The following is a 21,696-nucleotide window of genomic DNA, read 5'->3' as shown; positions in this document are numbered from 1 at the left end:
AATGAACATCAACAAAATTAGATTAGCATTAGAAACAGAAGTGAAAACACTAGCGCTTATCAAATTTATGGCAAACAAATGATTGTTTGATTGTTTTGTGTGTTTACCCAATATTCCAACCATTCTTTGTTTTAGCTAAATATAAATAAATATACTAAATGCTATGCTTACGGCAAACTCCTATTTCAGTGCAAAATAATTTATATAAATGACGTGTTTTGGTTACAGGTTGACTAATTGTCAAATCGCCCCACGGACTGAAAACGCATGCGCAGAACTGATCAGATTATAATATATATTCTGCATATGTGATGAAGAAATTTTATCATAATATAGCCTTTAATTATTTGTATATCTATATATATATGTCTATATAACATTATTAGTATACTTTAACTTTATTTATACCTGTGTTATCATGCAAATTAAAAGAGTGACTAAAAGATAATATCGGTGGAATACAGTCAAATTAAGGTAATGCATTTGCACATATTGTTTAGTTTAGATCAGATTTATTAAAAAAAGTTTGAAATCAAATGTTGACCATGTAACAGTACAATATGTATTCATAGAGTGAGGACAGCTGAGTAATATACTGCAGTGACAAACCAGTAGCTCAACAATGGAAGTACAACTCTAGTATCTTGTTCTGTAGAACTGACTTCAGTGACATCAGCATGTGTTACCCAGTAGAGGGCAGTGTGTGTGTGCGTGTGTGTGTGTGTGTGTGTGTGTGTGTGTGTGTGTGTGTGTGTGTGAGTGTGTGTGTGAGTGTGTATGTGTGTGTGTGTGTGTGTGCGTGTACATTAGTTAACAGCTTTAAAAAAGGTTAGTGGTAAGAAGGAAGTGAAATCACTTAAACAAAAAACATCACATTTTCATTAAAAAAAAACAACAACACATTAACATGCACAGAATTATTCCATGAAGTTACAGAGCATCAGTCATTTTTTTATGTATATAAAAAAGAACAAACTGTGTTTTATTGATATAAACGATGCAAGGCTTCATTTTAGTTGTGTAATTGGCTCCTGTGATTATGCACCCATATGCCCTACAGTGATTGTTTGAGTAAAGAAATGAATAGCTACACTATGTCTTTATGACATATTGAATAACTGATGCAATGTATGATTATGACATTGATAAGGTACCAGAGTTATTTACTGGCCAGTCCATTTTTTCACAGTCTTTGCAGCACTCACAGACTGTGTATGAAAAACATGTCTGAGCGGTGGGGGAAACCCCTGAAAGAGGACACATTTGCTCATCTTTATTCCTGAGTAGAAGTGATAGAGTATCCTCCGTGCTGATATAAAACGGAAGTATCTATTAAACTGGGCTCTCTTTCACTGTAATTAGAGGAGAATCATTACAATAAGTGGTACAGGAGGGGGCACAAAGACAGGAACCGAAATGTAACAGTCATACGGAACATCAGTGTACATGCGTGTGCAGAAACTTTACATAACCCTGGGAAAAAAGGCTGGTTTTAGCTGCCCCTCCTTGAAGTATCTACAGCAAATGCCTACATTCAGCCTCCTGGAAAACAGAAACAAATAAGGAAGTCAATATCGCAAAACATTACGAACCAATGCAAATATTGTGGCCTCATTTTGAATGACATTCTAAGTGTCAATGACATTAATATGGCAGCAATGAATCATGAGAGTGTACCGGTGGATCTGGTGATCACACACGTCCTCTTGCACTCCTCCTCTGTGTCAAAGCGGTTCTTGTTGCCGTTACAGCCTCCGTACCAGAACTGCGCGCAGGCGTTGGCCTGCTTGTCATAGTACCAGCGGATGTTATAGTCCCGACACGTGCCCTGGTCCAGAACCAGGCCACAGCGAGGGTCCAGGGGTACGGTCTCTGCAGGAAAAGCAGAAGGTTCTATAAAATCATCCACACTGCATCAAAAATAATTGGCCTCCCTTCTCTTCACCTACATGACCTCATTACTGAGCCTGTCAATCACAAAGCACTTATCATAACCCCGGAGTGCCCTCCACCACATGTACAAGTGTTTAAATACACTGGACTGGAGCTTCACTGGATTTTAGACTTATCTGAAGTGATTCCAAGATAACAATAAGGTGGTTTACTAAGTGATTAATAACTAACCTGTTGGAAATACCCAGCAGTAATGACATTGATGAGTTAGCACATGCACTGTGCCCTGCCACCTCACGGTTCACATCTTCCAGAAGGCAAACACTTTCTGCTGAGCAGCAGCTCAACTGATTAAGTTATCTGCATAAATGATTTAGAGGAACACCACAGACCAGTTCCCTTTCCTCGGAAATTGGATTCAGCTCTGATTTTCCAGTTGAAAGACCTCGCAGTATCACTATCTATCTATTCGAAATATGTTTGTTGTCAATTTCACATAATTGCCACTAAAGATATTATCTCATTTAAAACGAAAATGGAAATCACGTTTATTGCAGAACAAAATACAGTATCACTGAGGTTTTTTTTTAAGAAAGAAGAATATGGAAGATGTAAGGTAAATTTTTCTGTGATTGATTGGAAGTAACAATGGCAGTGGGGACTTTTCTCCTCCATTCTCCAGTAACTCCAGCAGTGATGACGCAACTTAAGCTAAGGCTAGTACAGGGGAGTGTGGGGTAGGCAGTGAAGGTAAGGAGGCATTTCATTGGTTCTTCTCAAGCGTGAGGCAGTGATTGGAGGGCGTTTTTACAGGATTGTAACAACTACAGAGGACGGATCTTTCTCACTCCTTTTACAGAGCCCATAAGTTATTTATTGCTGTTGTAAAGACCCTTTCAAACAATGTATACAAAAGTGTACCATGGAAATAGTTACCAACCCTGGCTTTAAGTTAAACCGCTTTTACTACGCTGACCCCACCAAAAGGAAGGATGCATTTAAAAACATGTGGATGCTATAATAAAATGCAAACACTGTTGCCCCTTTGATTTTAGTGTAACCTGAAGGTAGGATTTATTTTATTTGTGCTGCCCGAGGAGTCACAAACAACAAGCTGCTTCACTTGTTGATATTGCTCCCATGTAATTACTATCAAAATTTTTGTGAATGGGTATGTCACTGTGCCATGTCTCTACATGCCCCGGCTATTAAAGAGAATTATCTAAAAGTATGAGCGCAGAACAGACATGCTGTACCTTTGGGAAGTGATGGCCTTAGTGAAGGCACAAGCTGTACAGATACACCTGAGGAGGATGTGGTTATTCTTGTTGAAGATGAGGAACCTCTGGTACTGGAGGAGTCCTCTTTCGCAGGAGGTCTGCTGTTTGATGTGTTTCGGTTAAATGTGTCCCCACGCTCAGTTCCCGAGTCTGTCTCAGTGATCACATGCTGCCTTCCTCCACCCTGATGGTGACAAAACACATTAACAGTGTTAAAGACTTTTATTGTGATCATTTCATAACATACATACACTCATATGTTCCATACATGTCCTGTGCTGGATCCTCTGCTGCCATGCTGGGTGGTCTCTACTCGGCCTCCATGGCTCGGATTGCTGGCCCCAGTGTTGATGCCGGTCTGACGGCCATTCAGTACCTGCTGCTCAGTTGCAGGCCGGTATCCATAGCCACCGATGTCATAGTTCCCATTATTGCCATTCCTGTTGCCATTGTGGCTGTTGTAGCCATTGTAGCCATTGTTTCCATAGCCGTTAGTTATTCTGTTATAAATCAGGGCTCCATTCTCGTCCTCACAGAACTGGCTGACCAATTTGGATTCCAGCGCTGAGACAGAAGAGGGGAGAAGTCAGAGCAAGGTTTACAGAATGGGTTGTCTCTAAAGATTGAACAAAGACTTTTTTAGACCGACTAGCTTTCAGACGGACTAACTAAACTTGTTTTGGTGGAAGGTTGTTTTGTTTGCGTTTGAGAAAACTCAGGTTTGACAGATAGTCCTCTCATTGCTGCTACAGTAGCATGACTGTAGACTCTTAGACATCGGAGGACACTCAGATAAAGATGTACACTGATCATCAACAATTTCTAATATTTAAGGACCACAGCTTTTTGCACATTGAAAAAGTCCCCACTGCGACTGAATTACAATGAAATAATAAAAAATGGAAGGTAAAGTTTGATATTTTTTTGGAAATAGGCTTACTTGCTTTCTTGCTGAGAGTTTGATGAGAAAGCCATTCCACTCTCAGGTCTGTATGCTAGATATAAAGCCATAGCCATTTGTTAGTTAGCTTAGTTTATCACAAAGAGTGGAAGCCGAGGGAAACAGCTAGCCTGGCTCCATCCAAAGTTTAAAGAACTCCACCTACCAGCACCTTTGAAGCTCACAATTAAAAGTAAGCATTTGTGTTCTGGCATTTCTCATACATATGCATTACAGATCGTGATATGAGAGCAATAAGTTACTATCTCACCAAAGCACTGCCAAAGATAAGTTTGTCTAACCTGGCAGTGTGTTGAAGTCATCAATGAGGAACATGTGCTCGCTGTCTGGGTCCGAGGCGATCAGATTCAGTTCTCTCATAAACTCAGCCTGTGTTGGGTCAGTGGTGTTCACTATCCCCAGAGCAAACATCTCAATATTGGCAGCGTGTGCTTCTCGTACAGCAATATCCAGCTTCACTGGCTCTCGCTTGTCCGTCTGCCCGTCAGTAATCACGATGGCCACTTTGCTGACTCCCACACGTGAGCTGAAGAAGGCCTCCTGGGTGGCTTTACGGATGGCGGTGCCGGTGTAGGTGCCCTCTCCCATGTATGGGATGTTCCTGATGGCCTGCTTGATGTCCTGTTTGGCGATGTAGCGGACCAAGTTGAACACCAGCTTCACCTCCAGGCTGTACAGCACCAGGCCGATCCTGGTGGCGTTGCGGCCCACCGTGACTCGGTCCACCAGCGCGTTAACAAAGTCCTTGATAATCTCAAAGTTCTCCGGGCCCACGCTCTCTGAGCTGTCGATGACAAACACCAGCTCCATGGGCCTCTCCTTACACTTGATCCCACATCCTGGAATCACATCACATCGACATATGAGCTCATAGTAGAACTGTCACTCAGACGAGGTTGACCATGTGGAATCTGATCTAATTATTTACAGATAACATGAGACAGTGGCTTAGACTCAGAAACCAAATCTTCTCTTATAACATCTGTGCTTTTAAGTCAATAGTGGGAAGTGAAATAAATATTGCAAAGATCACAATGTACTTTACCACAGATCTCTTTGATCATCCGAATGATGTCCTCTCTCTGAAATGAATACACACACACACACGCACACACACACACACACAGTGAGAGTTTATAAATAAAACAGTAGTAACTGAAAGTTAGTGGTGGAGGAAGTATTCAGATCCTTTACTTGTGTAAAAAAAGCAAAATTCTTTATTAAAACTTAATCCATCAGTTTATTAATACATTTATCTCCAAATTTGGAGATACATGGTTTAACTACACAGAATGGGTTTGGAAAATTGTAATCTGAATAGCAACTAAAGCTGTCAGACAAATATAGTGTTAGGGGTTAAAAAAAGATGTAGTGGAGAAAGTAGCATACAATGGAAATACTCAAGCGGAGTTCAAGTATATATAATTTGTGCTGAAATACAGAACTTAAGTGAATGCACTTTACATTTCACCAGTGGAAAAGTATATGAAAAAGTTGTGAGACTTACAGTGAGGCCCGCTTCCCCTTTGACGCCGGGTCGACCCTAAAATAAGAGCACAAAAAGGTAGTTTCTGCAAATTTTAAACTAAAATTAGAGATAAACAGTTGCTGAAATTAGTCATAACAAGGATTACAGCACCCTTCTCACAAAGCATTACACAGTTTTTGTACATTTAAAAGCATCAGAAATGTGACTCACAGGTTCCCCCGAGGTTCCAGGATCTCCCAAATCTCCTTTGATTCCCTTCAGCCCCCTCTCCCCTGCTGAGCCACGGTCCCCCTGTCACACATCGCATGGCAAAATATCAGCGATTGGAATATAAACTGTGCACACAAACCCACATTCAAAAGTCAAGACAACATGGGGACTCACTTTTGCTCCGTGTAAACCTTCACCAGGTATCCCCCTTGGCCCTGTCACTCCCTGGGCCCCCTGTTCACCCTACAATCAAACACAGGAATTAACTACTTTGCATGTGCAGGGCGGTTATAGACCTCTCAGATAGAGTTAACAGATACATGATTTTTAAGAAGGACAACAAATCGTGTGCCCACCTTTGGTCCTTGAACTCCTTGTCCTTGTGGCCCTGTTGGCCCTGGAGGGCCTGGCCGCCCAGGGTTACCCTGCAGTACAAAGGATACACTGAGCATCACAGTGGAGAGGACTCACTTTATACAACTTCTGACATTGTACCACCTAAATTCAATAAAGAAGTATTAGGCAAAATTAGCCTTCGGTTACACACTATTGGAAACACTGCCCTATTCTCTAGGTGTGACCCATCTCAGAGTTGCCTTTTCTTTAGAAAATCTTACAAAAAGTTCTCTTTGTGACAGAGCTATACCCCCAAGCCAAACCTACACCCTAAAACATTTGGTAAATCATGTCCATTAGCATCTTCCTTTTTTATTTTCCCATTTGTTAAATTTTAGTTAAAAAAGGTTCTTTAGCAATCAGGTTTACTCTTCAAATGTGGATTGTTTCCGGTTTTGGGACTGAAAGCACATTGTAACCCTAGTTTTGCTTTAGCTTTGAGCCAGCATCACACATGTGTAACCAATAATTCCTCTTTCTTGAACAGATGTAAAATGAATATGAAACAGCCTGTTATATTACTAGGAAAAAGCATTTTCAAGGTGAGGATTATCCCTGTCTTAGAATACTGAGTCATGAATTTCTGACACCACCATTCTCTCCACATGCATGAGAGCTGGAGTCTGCCAACGTGACTGCTTTAGTTGAGGCCACAGCTAAATCCGCTGCATGACTGTGACAGCGTTGAGACCTGCAGAAACACTCCTCTGAAGCCTGCAGGGACTCTGGACGGGGTATTTGGGGTGTTGCTTTGGTTAGGCCTGCTTCTCATCAGACACATATGTCTGTGGAGATTTACACTCTGCACCAATGTGTCAGAGTGCTGTGGGGGAAATTATGATTAAGTACCGTGAAAAATGAAGTGGCAGCCTCAGAATATAAGACCTCTGTGGTGGGCATGTTCACACACAAGACAAAGCACTCTTTTTTCAATTTGGAACTTTTAGACTACAGCAATGGCGTAATCCTTCAGAGGATATGACTCAATAACAATCATTTGGTTGTATGTCAAACAGAATTACAGCAGGCTTTCTGCATTAGAAAACACATTTCAATATTGTCCTTCAAATGCGTCTTCAGAAATAGGAACAAACAGTTTTTTATGGGTTATAAAAGGTAGATGAAAAGTCAACATGGAAGTAATTTGAGCCAGAGTTTGTGTCAAATCTTGAAAAAAGGGAAAGTTATGAAGTACCAGAGGTCCTTGGAGGCCTTCGCCCGGAGGTCCTGGGAAACCAGGCAACCCTCGGAAACCAACATCCCCCTGAAAAGGAGAAAACACAGCGATGACATTTGAATCAAACAAAGGACCTGTGCTGAGTAAAATCTTCTTTCCTTAAATTAGTTTCTTCAAATTAAATGACCACATCTCTCACTCGGGAGATATGTTAACTCATCTTCAGTGCAGATTCACACACTCTGAAAGTGATCACACAGTACTGGACAACTGCTTTGGCTCATGTTTGGCCTCACAAAGAAACTATCTGTACGATACGCTTGCTCATTTGCCACCAACATGCACAGACGTCAGAAGGTCTCACCTTTGGTCCAGGGATGCCCACTCCTTCCTGGCCGGGTTCTCCTGGAAGTCCAGGCAGACCGGGAGGACCCTAAACAACACAGGACATGGAGGCAGAATACAGTCGTAGAGTTATTGAAATTATGAAAGGACTAGTTCGACATTTTGATACAAAACTGCCGTCCCTGCCAAGTAACAGTGTGGCACATATCGCCTGTAAAGGAAAAAGGTGGGGATTGTGTCTGAATTAAACAAAAAAAATATAACACGTTAAATAATTAGCTTTAAATGGGTTGGTGGTAATTTAAACCTACCTCGTTGCTCTTATTGATTATGAACCGAGTTGAAAGAATTGTATGGTCGTTCTACTGTATATAAATTGTTAACTTAGCTGTAGAGGTGCTGGTACATGGATTTTGTTAAATATCAACAGAGCCAGACTATCTGTTTCCTCGTTTCCAGTCTGTATGCTCAGCTAAGCTAACCGGAAGCAAGCTGGATCTTTAGATTTAGCAAACAGACACAGTGATTCCCCTACTGTCACTACCTGCTATCTTTTTAATTAAGAAAGAGGTGCATGAGGGCCAGCTACTGTAGCCTTTGGTAATAAATGTGGATATATGGCTGGAACTAATGAGTAGAAAAAGGAAGGCAAAATGCAGATGGATAGATGACCTAATGTAATGTTTAGAATCTGAACATTACATTAAGTCATCCATCATACCATCCATCTAAAGTTTTGATGGATGGTATGGTATGAACAAACAGATTTATGAGTGGACAAATGGGCATGTCAGTTTCTAAATCACTTCCTTACCACAGGGCCGGGATAGCCGCCTCCTTTGGGACCGATTGGACCGGCAGGGCCTAGATCCCCACGGTTCCCCTAAAGCCGACAAATAGGTCAATAATTCATTTATGCAAAAGATACAAAGTGATTTAAAGATATACGTGTGTTCAAAGCAAAATGAAGTGGAATGTGGGTGTAAATGGACACATGTGCTGTCTGCTCCTTTCCACGCTCCTGTGTTGTAAGTAATATGCAATACATCAAAACAGGGGAAGGTTACAACTACAAAACATGCCGAAGCATTTGATGAACTGAAATATTGAACAAGGACAGCGGGACAGCATGTGTGGATCCCATTTTCTTCATTTTTTGCTGGATGCTGGGAAATGTTCTTCATGATCCAAGTGCAAACATGCTGCCAGATCTGACTCTCATTAAATTCTTTTGATAATTGACTTTCCAAACATAGACTGTTTAGATATGACACCATGCTTAAAGTGTGTTGACAGGCTGCCATCCAAGACAAATACATTGTTTATTTCAAGAATAAAGGTTTACTTGTACTGAGTGTTACCTTTGGACCAGGAAGTCCGTAGCCAGTCTCCCCTATTGGACCAGGAGGACCATTTGGGCCAAGGTCACCCTGGAATACAAGTTCACACAAATTAACTCTGTATTCTTACTAGGGCAAAATGCAAATTACACAAAACCTGGGATGAGTTTATAAAATGTGATGCATTGCTATACATCCAATCAGCCAACAGGCCGGGCCAGTTCACCCAATAAGAAGCCCCTTGGACCAACGCTTTCCACTTAGTTTGGTTGTACTTTAATTAAATTTAAGGTTTATTTAAGAATATGCACACTGTTTGCATAATATTAACTGAAATTTAAAGTTAATTAAATACATAAAAAGTACATAAATATAAAATAAATAGTTGACTCGGAGACATCCCAATACTGCACTAAGTGCTACTTCACTATAGGTTTATCTACATATTTATCAAGCAGTTGCACATTTTTGTATTCCCAACTTGTATATATGCAAACATACTGTATATATTCAATTCAATTCAATATTTGTTCTTGTATTTTATCATATCATTATTTCATGTATATTATATGTGTTTACAATACATTGTATCCTGGTGAAAAGAGTCTTCCACTTGATTCCAAACTGTTTTAAGAAACAATTGTCCATCTCTTTAAATGAGGAATATGGCAATCACATGGAGTAGTTACCTTGGGCCCGGCGACGAAACGACCCGGAGGACCAGGGGAACCCCCCCTGCCTTGTGCCCCTGGTTCTCCCTGAAGAAAAAAGTGGTTAAAATAATTAACTAATAAACTACCTTTCCTCATCACGTCTAACCATGTATTTCCTTCCAATGCCAATGGACAGGGTTGTTATGCAAAGATTTGTTGTAAATATTCATTAGCAACTTAACTTTGGTCCTGAGGGTCCAGCAATGCCAGGTGGACCAGTCAAGCCCCTTATTCCTCTTTGGCCTTGGTCGCCCTTAAAGATCATATTGGAAAAACTGTTACTTCTCTGACAATTGTGACTTTACTTATTATATAAAGGTCAGCAAAGTCCCAGTGCAAGACATGCAAAAAAGTGAGCAGGAAATGTCACTTCTTTACCTTTTCACCCTGGGTGCCAATTCCAGGTGCCCCCTCTGACCCCCTGAGACCTACAGGACCTGGCTCACCCTAAAGACACAATCATACACGTTTCACTACCTTCAGGGATTGACATTGGAGAACAGACACATGTAGATACAATAGGTGGTGATTTAAACTACCTTCTGTCCTGGGGCTCCGTCCTCCCCTGGCAGGCCTGGCAAACCAGACATTCCTGTTGATCCAGGCTCACCCTGAGGACACATTTATGGATCTGCGTCAGTTTATGGACTGGTGAATTTAAGGACTGTAAAAATACAAAGGGTTGCTGCTGCTCACTTTTGCTCCAGTGTCCCCAGCCCCTCTCTCTCCTGGGGCGCCCACCTCGCCTGGCAAGCCTTGGTCCCCCTGTGTGAGACAAGACAGCGTGACAACATCTGCTTATTCCAGGTATTATCATACACTGTGGCTAACATTTTGCACAAGGGTGTAGTTTTGATTTCCGAGACCATCAATTTTGGCACTGGCACATCTTCAGATTTAAACAGCATTGTGAGTCTATGTACTAACCTTGGCTCCAGGCAAACCCTCTCCTTGTGGGCCTCTGCTCCCCGGTGGCCCCCTTGGTCCTTCCATGCCCTGCAATGATAAATGAATCAAGACTTTTAAAAATCAACACTAAGCAAAAATTGGATGGCTAAGGGACTGTATCAAAATGATCATGTCACTGAGATGGTCAAGTTTAATAAACACGTATTACCCTTGGTCCTTCATAGATAATAGTCACTGAATGTATTCTGCTTCATCTAAGAAACCAGCACTACACTGAAGTTAAACGTGCCATTGGCGGCCTTTTTATGCCACGGGCAAAGCGGGCAGCCATTTTTTCATGACACATTGGGGAGGGCATGAGCACTTAAAAAGAAACCAATGAAGCAGTTTTGTACTGTTTGTCTATCATATCACTGTGTGGGGACTTGGCAAATCTGCGCCCCCTGCAGCTGTAAGCGCCCTGATTCCTGAGAAGATGCCATGCACAGAGCTGTATGGGGGGGTGAGGGCACGCTCAAAGGGGGTCTCGCCCCGGGTGTAATTCAATGTAGAACCGCCACTCCATGTCATTATTTAGGTAAAAAAGAACTGCCCGTGATTGCACTCCAAAAACATTGTTGGTCTCATGATAGACAGTTAAAAAAAGGCAAAAGAAAATCGATGCAGAAGAGCCAGAGATATCATCCTTTTCGTCTTACATTTTTCTTTTTCAATATCTGGCGCCCACAATGCAACTTGACCGTTGGCAGTTTGGAGATGTGTTTTGCTAGCAGAGGCTAATGCAGCTGCTAGCGCCAAGTAGACATGATGAGCTCATTATTTTAACTTGTAGTCTTCAGACCCAACTGCTGCTGACTCATGTGACGTCCCTTTAGGACATTTATCAGATTTCACACAGTCCCCTCTGGAAACACAAAATGCTTTATACAACTGTTTTACATGTGCAGTAGTACTCCTGGGCACATCCTTTTATGAGTACAATTGAGTTCTCCTTTAATCTAAAACATACTTCAAGTTCAGCATTAGTTGTAACGTTGCCATTTTGTTTTACTTCCAGTATGAGTGATGTAAAATGAAACCATGGTTTATTTTTCTAATTAACATCTGTTCTGATGTCAGGGAGTGATCTTTGGCTCAGCTGTCAGCAGGACACGGTCTACTCCAAGATACTCAAATTGGTTACACTGACTTTATACAAAGGCCGCATCATGTTACCTAATACATTTTTACTTCTGTTGTTTGGAATAAAAGAATAAAGAAGGGTCCAAGGAAAACATTACAGTATTAGCTCTAGAAAGAGTCTAAAAAAAACATAAATAAGGTGAAGACCCCTTTTCCCACCCTGATAATTCTTGTACAGTCTACCTATATGAGATAACATGTTCATTCATGGGACCAAGGAATAATATGCAGAACCGACACTGTATAGCAGTTTAAGCTAAAGTGGGAGACATTTTACATAAGTACTCACCTTCTCGCCCTGTATGCCTGCTCCTGGGAGGCCGAGGGGCCCAGGAAAACCTGGAGGGCCAAAATCCCCCTACAAGTGCAGATAAGAATGGAGGTTAATGATAATAACAGCATGTAAGTGTTGATAGCAAGACACTTACTTACTTAGCATCCCGCCCAAATGCCAACTGGGACATTACAGGATTTATTTCACGTGGAAAGCACCCAACTATAAAGGATTCTCTGGAATTTCTTTTGGCTCAGAAACGGATGAAGAGAATAATGCAGTAAAATCTTTACATACAGATAACTTGATGAGATGAGATGACTTGATTTTTTTTATTCTGTCACATGCAACATCACTATAATAAACTACAAAAAGCACTGATTCATCATTCATCATTACTATGCAAACACATTGCAATTAACTGTGGTGAATTTCACCACGAGGCTGCAGTAAAACTGTCATCACAATCTGAGGCAGGAGCTTCCATGTTAAAACCTTTATGTTACAAAAGACCCATGCTATTTCTAGGTTTTCATTCATTCCTGAACGTTAACGCCATGTTCCAGTGTTAAAAGATGAATCATGTAACTTTAACATACATTTCAAATCAGCTCATGTCATTTCCCACCAACATCTGTGAGTTAATAGATTCCCAGATGGCTGTAAAGATCTGCAAACACATCCTGAAAAGGTAAAGAGAATACATTTCTGTGCCAGTGCAGAGCTAGCTTTCCCACAGCCCAAAACTGTGAAGCTGCGCTCCTCCTACACTATCCCGGCTTGATTCATCACCCGTAGACTGTGACCTCGTATATAACGCTGCGCTGAATGCATTTACTGGTGGCTCTGACAACTCTTAGCCTTCTTCCTCGCAGCAGGACTCTGGCTTTATCTCCATATCTGTGTGAAGGCATTTCAGCCCGGCATCTTATTTACAGCCGCTCTGAACTCTTCCTACCTTGTCTCCTTTGATTCCAGAGCCCGGCTGTCCTCTGGGCCCCTGCGGCCCTGCCAAGCCTCGCTCTCCCTGTGAAGATGGACAGACAGTATTGCATTTTTCCTCTTGAAATAGCAGTTAATATACAAGAAAACAATGACAATGTAAGAGCATGTGTGGGATTAAAGAAAGGCTAGAAAAGTCCATCCTGTCCCTTTGATCAGTCACAAATCAGACAAACGACACAAATCTTATTTTCACTTCTATCACTTAATCTGATCTCCACATAAATCCCAGAACACATAGTTACACAACTATATAGAAGCCAAATGTGCCTTCTGATTGATAGTTTGTTAATAACATGACCATTTTAATTCCTGTTTATGTTGATGTCTATATGTCAAGCAAGGACTGAAGTTGATGGACAGCGAAGGTATCCAGACAGAGACAATTTTACTGTTTGATAGTTTGGGGACCAAGCGTGAGTGAATTGTTACTGCAGACTGTTACCACAGCAACCAACGCAATGCCCTTCAAAGTCACTGTGAGTTATTACAAGTCTCACATTGGATTTTAAAGACCCCTAAACCTAAAAATTTGTTTTTCTCACCTAGTCCCTTTGGATGTTTGACAATTACTATATAACTGATGTAAAGTATTTTCAGTTTTTCATTTAGAGTTTTTCATTAAAGGGCTGTTTCAACATTCCTTGCCTTTAGGGCGAAGGCTTCTCTGTGCCTCCAAGAATGTGAATTCATGTGAGTGATTTGTTATTTCTTCTTTCAACAGTTAAATATAGTGTCACTTTAAGTCTGTAGTTTGTACTAAGCAAACTGCATTTTATGAGCTCACATCTCATAAAATGTGTCTGGAGAGGATATATACATGTACGTCTAAAATATCAGAAAAAGCAGGAATAGTGAGGGATTGGACCAGTAATCAGAGTTGACAGTAAGTACAATGAAAAGAGTGCAGCATAATGTCTGGCTGTATATGACTGTGCAGAGGAGTCCTTTGAGAACACTTTCCTGTCTTCCAAGGACAACATAAATACAGAGACAAACACAGAAATGCATTGATCAGCATAGTAATGATGCATTTACATTGTCAGCTTAAAAAATTATAGATTTATTGTCATAACTATGTGATCTCTAATGTTTGCACACAAGCCGAGGTGCTAATGATGTGGAAAAAGGATAAAATTGCTGCAGAGCGCCTGTGACCATGGAGCTTGTTGGGACACGTTATGTGAAGAACGCTTCGTTGGAACAAGAACGCCACCTGCGAGTCTGCGGCCAAATCTGCTGTTGAGGAAAAAGACCCCCCCCCCAGGCCAATCTGAGGGTGCAATATACGCGGCCTCCTGCACTGTGGGGGTGGGGGAAATAGCTCTTACCACCTCAGAGGAAAGTTGTCAAATGATAAATTAGATGCATATATGGAGAAGTGGGAAAAGTCTGACTTTCACCTGTAGGCCGTCTGATGTACACCTACTCTGCCAGTGTTGTAACCTACCCCAAAAGTGATTACATTTGTTATCACCTCAAGACATTCCATTAACTTAATCACACTTAATCACACTTATCTAGCTTTGATTTGGATGACTTGTTTGTTCTTTTTAGACCTTTGGGGCAAATGTTAAAAAACATCTGAGTGTTGAATGAACCCATATTTCTTCAGAAATTGAAAATCATTAAAAGGAACTGTGATTGGCGAAATGTGTGCACATCTACAGCACGTTAAATCCCAGCATTACATTTTCACAAGATTCAGTTTTTATGTATATTTATGTTTTTATGTATTTATTATATTATATAGTGATGTCATAAGACCCACTCTTTAACATGGAAGGATCATCATGACCATGTGCCCTGAGTACATTTGTGGGACATGTATCATGTTGCAATCACATTGATTATTTCTGGTATATGACATTACCACATTTTAGTTTATTGATTGTTCTATGACAGGATTAGGGGTTTTGCATACTACGTCACATGCTGTACTTTATGTCTTTCCACAGTATTTAGCTAAGGTCACCAAGTGTAATACAGTAACTGTAAGCTAAAGTACATGGGTGCCTAGAGATACACAGAGGGTCTCACATTATTTGGGTTTCACCATTTTATTCATTAATTTAATTGTTTGATAAAACTTCCTGTAAATTTCAGCCCTGCATCTCCTCTACACTTCAAGGAGTCAAATTATGAAATAATTTAACAACATAATAACACTGAACAGCTTTATGTTTTAGGTCTTAAATCTTTCATGTTAAATGTTAGAATTGTAGAATGGAAACTGCTCCCCAGGCTACTAAGAGAACCATAATTCCAAGGTAAGATACAAGCAACTTCTTTTTAAAATATATATAAAAACACTATGAAGGAAGTCACAAAAGAAAAAAGAATGGAATAATCTGTGGCAATGAACATGTCTTATCTTTGGATTAAGAGCGTGTGTGCAGAGACAACATGTGTGTGTTTGAGTATCTGTATATCCAAAGAGAAAACAGACACAGGAACAGACTCATTCTTTCCTCCCTCAATGAGTCACTCACTCGGTCACGTCTTGGGGCATCCTGGCTATTTTCCAGCCTCATCACTGCATCTGCCGGCATGCTCTCAGTGATGATCAATGGATCGGAACACACGGGGAATTAATGAGAGCCATACTGCACTGCTGTATGGGAGTTTATGGAACTTCTGTGTTGTGTTATCATATCTTGTAACCATACACGTTGTCAATTTCCTGTCTACACCGTGGAATCTGGAGGCCAGACGGACAGGTCCTCTACGCAGGTCAGTGGGTGGGTGGGTGAATTGAAGGTGAAAGCATGAAATGGGGTCTAAAACGCTTTACACTGGTTGCAGTGCATGATCCTGCTTGGAAAAACTGTTAGCCCCCACAACCTGAGACATAAAAGATACTAACTCACCTTTGGTCCAGGGAGACCTTCTCCTATCTGTCCTCTCTCTCCTTGGACTCCCTGTGGCCCTTGAGGCCCCTGAGTAAAATAAAATGTAATTGAGGAACAGAAAAACAATTGCAAAGTTTGCAGCATTGTGAAAATGTTTGTGATGGCTTTACAATTGATTTCAGACTAACAAGAAAATTACTTATTTTGCACATTACTTTCTGCCATAAACTCCTATTTTGTCTTGCATTATGAATGAAACGTATTAATGGAAATGTCAAAGTTTAAGGTTTTGCACTGTTGACTTGTATAACTGTTTCACTGTTTTTAAAGTTCAATACTAGCAATACATTTCCAAAATTTACTAAGGAATCATGATAAATAGTCATGATGTCAATATTGCCAAAATATTCGTAATTATGATTCTTTTCTATAATCGAGCAGCCATAGTTCCACATGGGTGTTTTAAAGTTGCGGTAATGTAGATTATCAAGGATCAGACAGACCGTGAACATGACATAGAACATAACTGTATTGACTGACATCTCAGCTACTCTATATTGGGTACCTATCCATCATGTGCATCTTAACATCAATCACTGGGTAATCATTTAAAAGGATCTGAGACGTTGAAAAGTCAACTTAGGGGGCACCTGGGTAGCTTCCCCATGTACAAAGGCTCAGTCCTTACAAATGCAGCCACAGCTTTGATTCCAACCTGGCCCTTTGCTGCATGTCATTCCCCCATTCGCTCCCATTTCCTGTCAAAAGCTGTCGTATGAAATAAAGGCCTAAAATGCCCCCAAAATAATCTTAGGACGGAAAAATAAAGAAGGAAAATTAAAGTAAAATAAAAAAAAAAGTCAGCTTACGACTGGCTTTAAAATCTGCTAGTGACACTATGAATTTTGCGGGTAGATCCGCCATGTTATCATTTTAAACTGCATATGTGCCGTGCTAGAAGGGAAAGCTTGACAGGTATATAGTGGCATCAGTGACCAGGGCCTGGGGCTTAGCAAAGGATCAATTCATATTAGACTGCAACCACATGTGGCCTTTGTATGAGTTGTATGTGTGTCTCACTCACCAATGGTCCAGTTTCACCAAGTCCGGGAGGACCAGGAGGCCCTGGTTGCCCCTGGTAACCGACGTCCCCCTGCGGAGTGTAAGGGGACAAGATGAGTGCATGTACAGGGTGATGACTTCATTTTCCTAAACAACAGGGTGTCAGACTTTACCTTGGGTCCCGGAAGGCCAAGCCCTGTTTCTCCTTGGATTCCAGGTGGCCCAGGAAGTCCCCTTTCCCCCTATAAAAAGACAAGCAGGGACAGACATGTGCCAAAACACAAGCATAGGCACAAACACACAGCTTTGTTAGTCTGATTCCGGGGCCCAAGTCCTCACGTTGACATGTCTGGACGCCAGTAGAGCTGTCCAGGTTTGCAGATGACCAAAACCAGCAAACCTGTCTAGTTCATGACACTCAACACAAACACACACACTGCTTTTTCTACCCTTTAATATTGAACTATTTTTAATGTGGGGTTTAGACGTGCACCATGGGGTTCCTTCATTCCTTAGGTCAAGACTTTATTGGTATTCCGAAGAATGCAATTATTCACTCAGAGGCCGTAAAGCAGGGTCATGGTGTGCAGCAAGAGGGCACGCAAAAGGCGTGAAGAGGGTGTGGAAACATTAGCAGGCGCATACCGGCACTGTTTTTCCTTGTTTCCGACAAGTTGGGACAATGTTTAAAGTCAGACATTAGTCTGCCATTCAGATGATATAGAATGACTACCATTCAACATGAACATGTTTCCAAAATAATTAAGGAGGGAGCAGTTGGTGGGGAATGTACTATGGGCTCATGGCAGAATTGGCAGCTATAACACGAGAGGGGGCTTAAAAAAAAAGTAAGAACAGACAAATAGACTGACAAGGTAATGACATGGGAGGTTCTGTACTTCAGAGGGGTTTCAAATGTTCCAATGCTGATGGATCAGAACGCACAAGTGTTCAAATGTGTGGTCATCGATCGGTTGGTAGGGCCACTTACTATTTGTGATGTTATTTATACCCATGTTTAATTGATTTAATCTTAGTGCATTTTAAATATCAACTTTATAATGTCACTAATGTGTTCTTACTATATGTTTTACTAAAATGTAAAGCAAGGAACCAGATGGAGTGGAGAACGTTTGGTTGACTTGATTCTTGGTTTCCATTGGTACACTTCCCAGATTTCAGAGCTTTGGTTCAAGAATGTCAAAAAGTTAAAAAAAAAAAAAGCATGACTGAGGAATACTCACTTTTTTACCGATTAAACCTTCAGGTCCGACATCGCCAGGTGGACCAAGAGAACCCTGAGTTGTGAATAAGTGTGTGAGGGTTATACATGAACATTGCAAAGAAGCAGTTTTTGTAGATAAATAAGCATCAGACAGACTCTGACTATGACATAGTTGAAATCAAAATGGCACAGTTGTGCACGCGGCTAAACACCTTCCCCCAATCAGTGATTGTCCGAAGTTTTCAACCAGTACAGAGTTATTCTGTGCATCTAGCTAGCTAGCTATCTACAGATGAAAACATTTGTAAAAGTCACAAGAAAAAATGCATATTGTAAAATGCATATTTGCCATGCTAGAATGGATAGCATGATAAATGTAGCAGCAACAACCAAGAAGGCATATGGATCAGCAAAGGGTCAATTGGATTCTATGATTAAAAAAAAGAAAAAAAAGAATGGTAGATTTCACCTGAAGTCCACGATTTCCTCTTGGGCCAATGGTACCTTCAGGACCCTAGAAAGGAAGAAGAATTGCTTAAAATTCATAATCCATGGTGATCATAAACAATACGTTCTTCTTAAAAGGAGTTGTGTTAGATTTAATGATATTATTGAAAATAAACTGGTGATTGAATCTTGAATCTAATTTTACTCTGATAAAAAAGGTGAAGTGAGTTCTGGCAGATTTTATTGACTGCATCAATGACTTAAACAAAAAATAAAATGGCAACAGAAAGTTATACTTGAGCTTGATTTCAAGGTTTAACAACATTAAATGCAAAAGAGCGACATACTCTGTCTCCCTTAATTCCAGGTGTGCCACACTCCCCTCTCTCTCCCTGTAAGAGAAGAAAAAGCAGTTTAGTGAAGTCTTTAGCATAGCGTCATTTGCCTAATTTCACGTTTATGAAACAGAATTCATTTCTATGGAGCAATTAGCTTATTAGGTTTAAATATCCCAGCTGGTGGAGCTGGTGTGCAACAACTAACGAACTGCAGTTGACGTTATTAAATTCCTTTAAAAGAAAAGGAATTATATACTTGCAAACTGGCTTGACATTAAACACAGATGGAAAAAAGGAGATCAAATGCCTTGATCTTTCCAAAGTCTTCTCTATTAATCAAGGCACAATTCTCCACTGTCTCTTCTGGCTCTCACTCTTGCAGATTTTGAAGTGTTCGAACCCGATGCTTTGAAAGACAATGGGGGCATATATAGAGACTGTCCAGTAGAATCTATACAATACCTTCTCTCCTTTGTATCCAGGTTTTCCCTGTGTGTACAAAACAGTTTTGTTAAGTCAGAAGGAGACAGGCTAACACCAAAACACTGCCACACAGACCACAGAACAAGACTTGTCTCTTTTAATTTAGAGCAATAATTTATGTGAAAGCGAAAAGAATTGAAAAGTTGTTATCCAAACTTGTAAATCTTGACTTTATTTTAACAAATTATGTTGAAACCCTCAACTCAACTCTCACCTCTGATCCTTCCCGACCTGGAAGTCCACTGAGCCCACCCTCACCCTAGGGGAAAGAGGGATTTTAGTTTTACAAGGAATGGCAACCCTTCTGGTATGTAACAGCAATATATTGAACTGGGAGAAGGTTTGTGGGTTAAGTGAGGTAGAACCTTCTGTCCTTTTGTGCCGGGGCTTCCATCTTCTCCTGGACGGCCCTTCTTACCCTGAAGAGAGAGTCATGGAAGCACAATTAGGCAGGGAACAAGTCTAATAATTTGCTAATAAATGCGGAGCGCTTCAGAATAAGGGGTATGCAGTATAAAATGATGTTTCAGAAACTGTAAGCCATCTTCAGATCTTAAAGGAAAAAGCATGACAAGATCTTAGTTCTAGCCTAGATTAGCATGAAGCCTGAAAGCAGGGGGAAACAGGTAGTCAAACTTGTGGTGCTAGTAGGCCGATTATATTGTGGTTATCCCCCCTTTTCAGTATTTATACGAAGCTAAGCTTACTGGCTGGTTGCTTGAGGTTTGTATTTACAATCCAGATATGATGCATGTTGTTTTGGGAGTCATTGGCAATCGCACTATTCTGTCGGAACAGGTCCAATGTGTAGGAATTTCTCCCATCTAGCGTTGAGATGACGTATTGCAGTCATCTCTCTGGCACCACGCAGTTCAAAGTACGTATTAAAGAAGAAGAAGAAGACTCCTGTTCTATGTTTCCTTCTTTAAACTTGCCGGGGCCGGCAAGCAACCATAGCATTAGCAGCACAAAGCAGACCAATATGTCCTGTGTGTCCCTTTCCGGCTAATACATTTCAAGATGGTGCATGAACATGGAACATCTACCCCAGTTCAAGTGAATGCAATTCATCAATTGGAATTGATGGTGGTGGTAAATGTTTGTGAAATAGACAAGTTTGTTGAATGGGCAACACCGATTTTGATAATAAACAACTAAACACATTACACACTTGGCCTTTAAAGGTATGAGGACATTGTCATTTGTCTTCTCCCAGGAGAAAAATGGCTTTAAATTGTAGTGTAGCTGCTCACTTTTCTGTGGCCTATATAGGCCTCATGGAAGCAACATGTTTGAAGTGAAGCATTGATAAAGGTCATTGAGTCTGTTAGTAAATGAGTCAAAGGGAACATCAAGATGTCTGCTTGAGGACTTACCAGAACTGTCTGTCTCTTCTGCTGTTTTCATGCATGTGCGTTGCGGACTGTGCATTCTCTTATCTTTCAAGTATCTCCCTGTCTATGTGTCTCTGTCTGGCGCACACTGACAGAAGCCAGTGATGTGAAACAGCTTTTGTTCAGAGCATTAGGTTCAAGGGGTAATGACTCTGTTCTCATCCTGTGAAAAATACATCAAAGCAAAGACACTACGTCTAATTGTGGCTGTCCTTTGTGTAATGGAAGATGCGGTCGCATCACGACACAGCTTTGGCAGGCAAAGAAAGTCATGCATGTAACATCTTTTCCACCGAGCATGTGTCCTCAGACAATCTCATGTGGCTGGCTTCTTTCGACAGACACGAGCCTACTGACTTCCCATGTAAATATCTGTTTCGGCCTGTTCCCAATAAAGTGTGACAGGAATGCAAAGTATTTGCTTTACTCTCACTGCTGCAGGGAAACACAGCTTCTCAAAACCACATGATTTACTAAACCGTCTCAAAACCCTGCAATTATGAGCATATAGCATCAAGGCTGCCTTTGTTAGTTGTGTCGTTCTCTATGGTGCTTCAAAAGAAGCCAGTTTGGGGGCGTGTGTATTTCAAAACCAGACTTAAATCATGTTACATATAGCAGAGGAGGGCCAATATGGAACCGCAAATGGTTATTAAATAAACAAAACTACATTATAAAATAATTAAACAAATAATTTGTATAATTGTGTAAAATATTCGGTTTG

At 40.8% G+C, this 21,696-nt stretch overlaps 1 protein-coding gene across 2 annotated transcripts in view; it reads right to left on the bottom strand.

Annotated features, from left to right (window-relative positions):
- Positions 1–495: 495 nt before the first annotated feature.
- LOC117939242 (collagen alpha-1(XXVIII) chain-like) overlaps positions 496–21,696 on the bottom strand; it is a 29,831-nt gene continuing 8,630 nt past the window's right edge. For both annotated transcript variants that reach the window (XM_034864399.1, XM_034864400.1), the window contains exons 6-36: positions 19,944–19,997; positions 19,793–19,837; positions 19,558–19,584; positions 19,105–19,149; positions 18,780–18,824; positions 18,330–18,383; positions 17,259–17,327; positions 17,108–17,176; positions 16,042–16,110; positions 13,128–13,196; positions 12,185–12,253; positions 10,732–10,800; positions 10,501–10,569; positions 10,344–10,415; positions 10,183–10,251; positions 9,986–10,057; positions 9,781–9,849; positions 9,113–9,181; positions 8,566–8,634; positions 7,771–7,839; positions 7,425–7,493; positions 6,190–6,258; positions 6,008–6,076; positions 5,834–5,914; positions 5,642–5,677; positions 5,180–5,216; positions 4,416–4,973; positions 3,442–3,737; positions 3,150–3,357; positions 1,678–1,872; positions 496–1,542 (exon numbers count right to left, since the gene is read on the bottom strand). In XM_034864399.1, coding sequence (XP_034720290.1) covers positions 1,535–1,542; positions 1,678–1,872; positions 3,150–3,357; positions 3,442–3,737; positions 4,416–4,973; positions 5,180–5,216; positions 5,642–5,677; positions 5,834–5,914; positions 6,008–6,076; positions 6,190–6,258; positions 7,425–7,493; positions 7,771–7,839; positions 8,566–8,634; positions 9,113–9,181; positions 9,781–9,849; positions 9,986–10,057; positions 10,183–10,251; positions 10,344–10,415; positions 10,501–10,569; positions 10,732–10,800; positions 12,185–12,253; positions 13,128–13,196; positions 16,042–16,110; positions 17,108–17,176; positions 17,259–17,327; positions 18,330–18,383; positions 18,780–18,824; positions 19,105–19,149; positions 19,558–19,584; positions 19,793–19,837; positions 19,944–19,997 — 2,868 coding nt within the window. In that variant the 3' untranslated portion in view covers positions 496–1,534. The remainder of the gene's footprint in view (positions 1,543–1,677; positions 1,873–3,149; positions 3,358–3,441; positions 3,738–4,415; positions 4,974–5,179; positions 5,217–5,641; positions 5,678–5,833; positions 5,915–6,007; positions 6,077–6,189; positions 6,259–7,424; positions 7,494–7,770; positions 7,840–8,565; positions 8,635–9,112; positions 9,182–9,780; positions 9,850–9,985; positions 10,058–10,182; positions 10,252–10,343; positions 10,416–10,500; positions 10,570–10,731; positions 10,801–12,184; positions 12,254–13,127; positions 13,197–16,041; positions 16,111–17,107; positions 17,177–17,258; positions 17,328–18,329; positions 18,384–18,779; positions 18,825–19,104; positions 19,150–19,557; positions 19,585–19,792; positions 19,838–19,943; positions 19,998–21,696) is intronic.

The sequence above is a fragment of the Etheostoma cragini genome, chromosome 24 (genome assembly GCF_013103735.1).
Source record: "Etheostoma cragini isolate CJK2018 chromosome 24, CSU_Ecrag_1.0, whole genome shotgun sequence".
NCBI classification, from domain to species: Eukaryota; Metazoa; Chordata; class Actinopteri; order Perciformes; family Percidae; genus Etheostoma; species Etheostoma cragini.
Note: the sequence above shows the minus strand (reverse complement) of the source record. Positions and strands in the feature narration are given on the sequence as shown.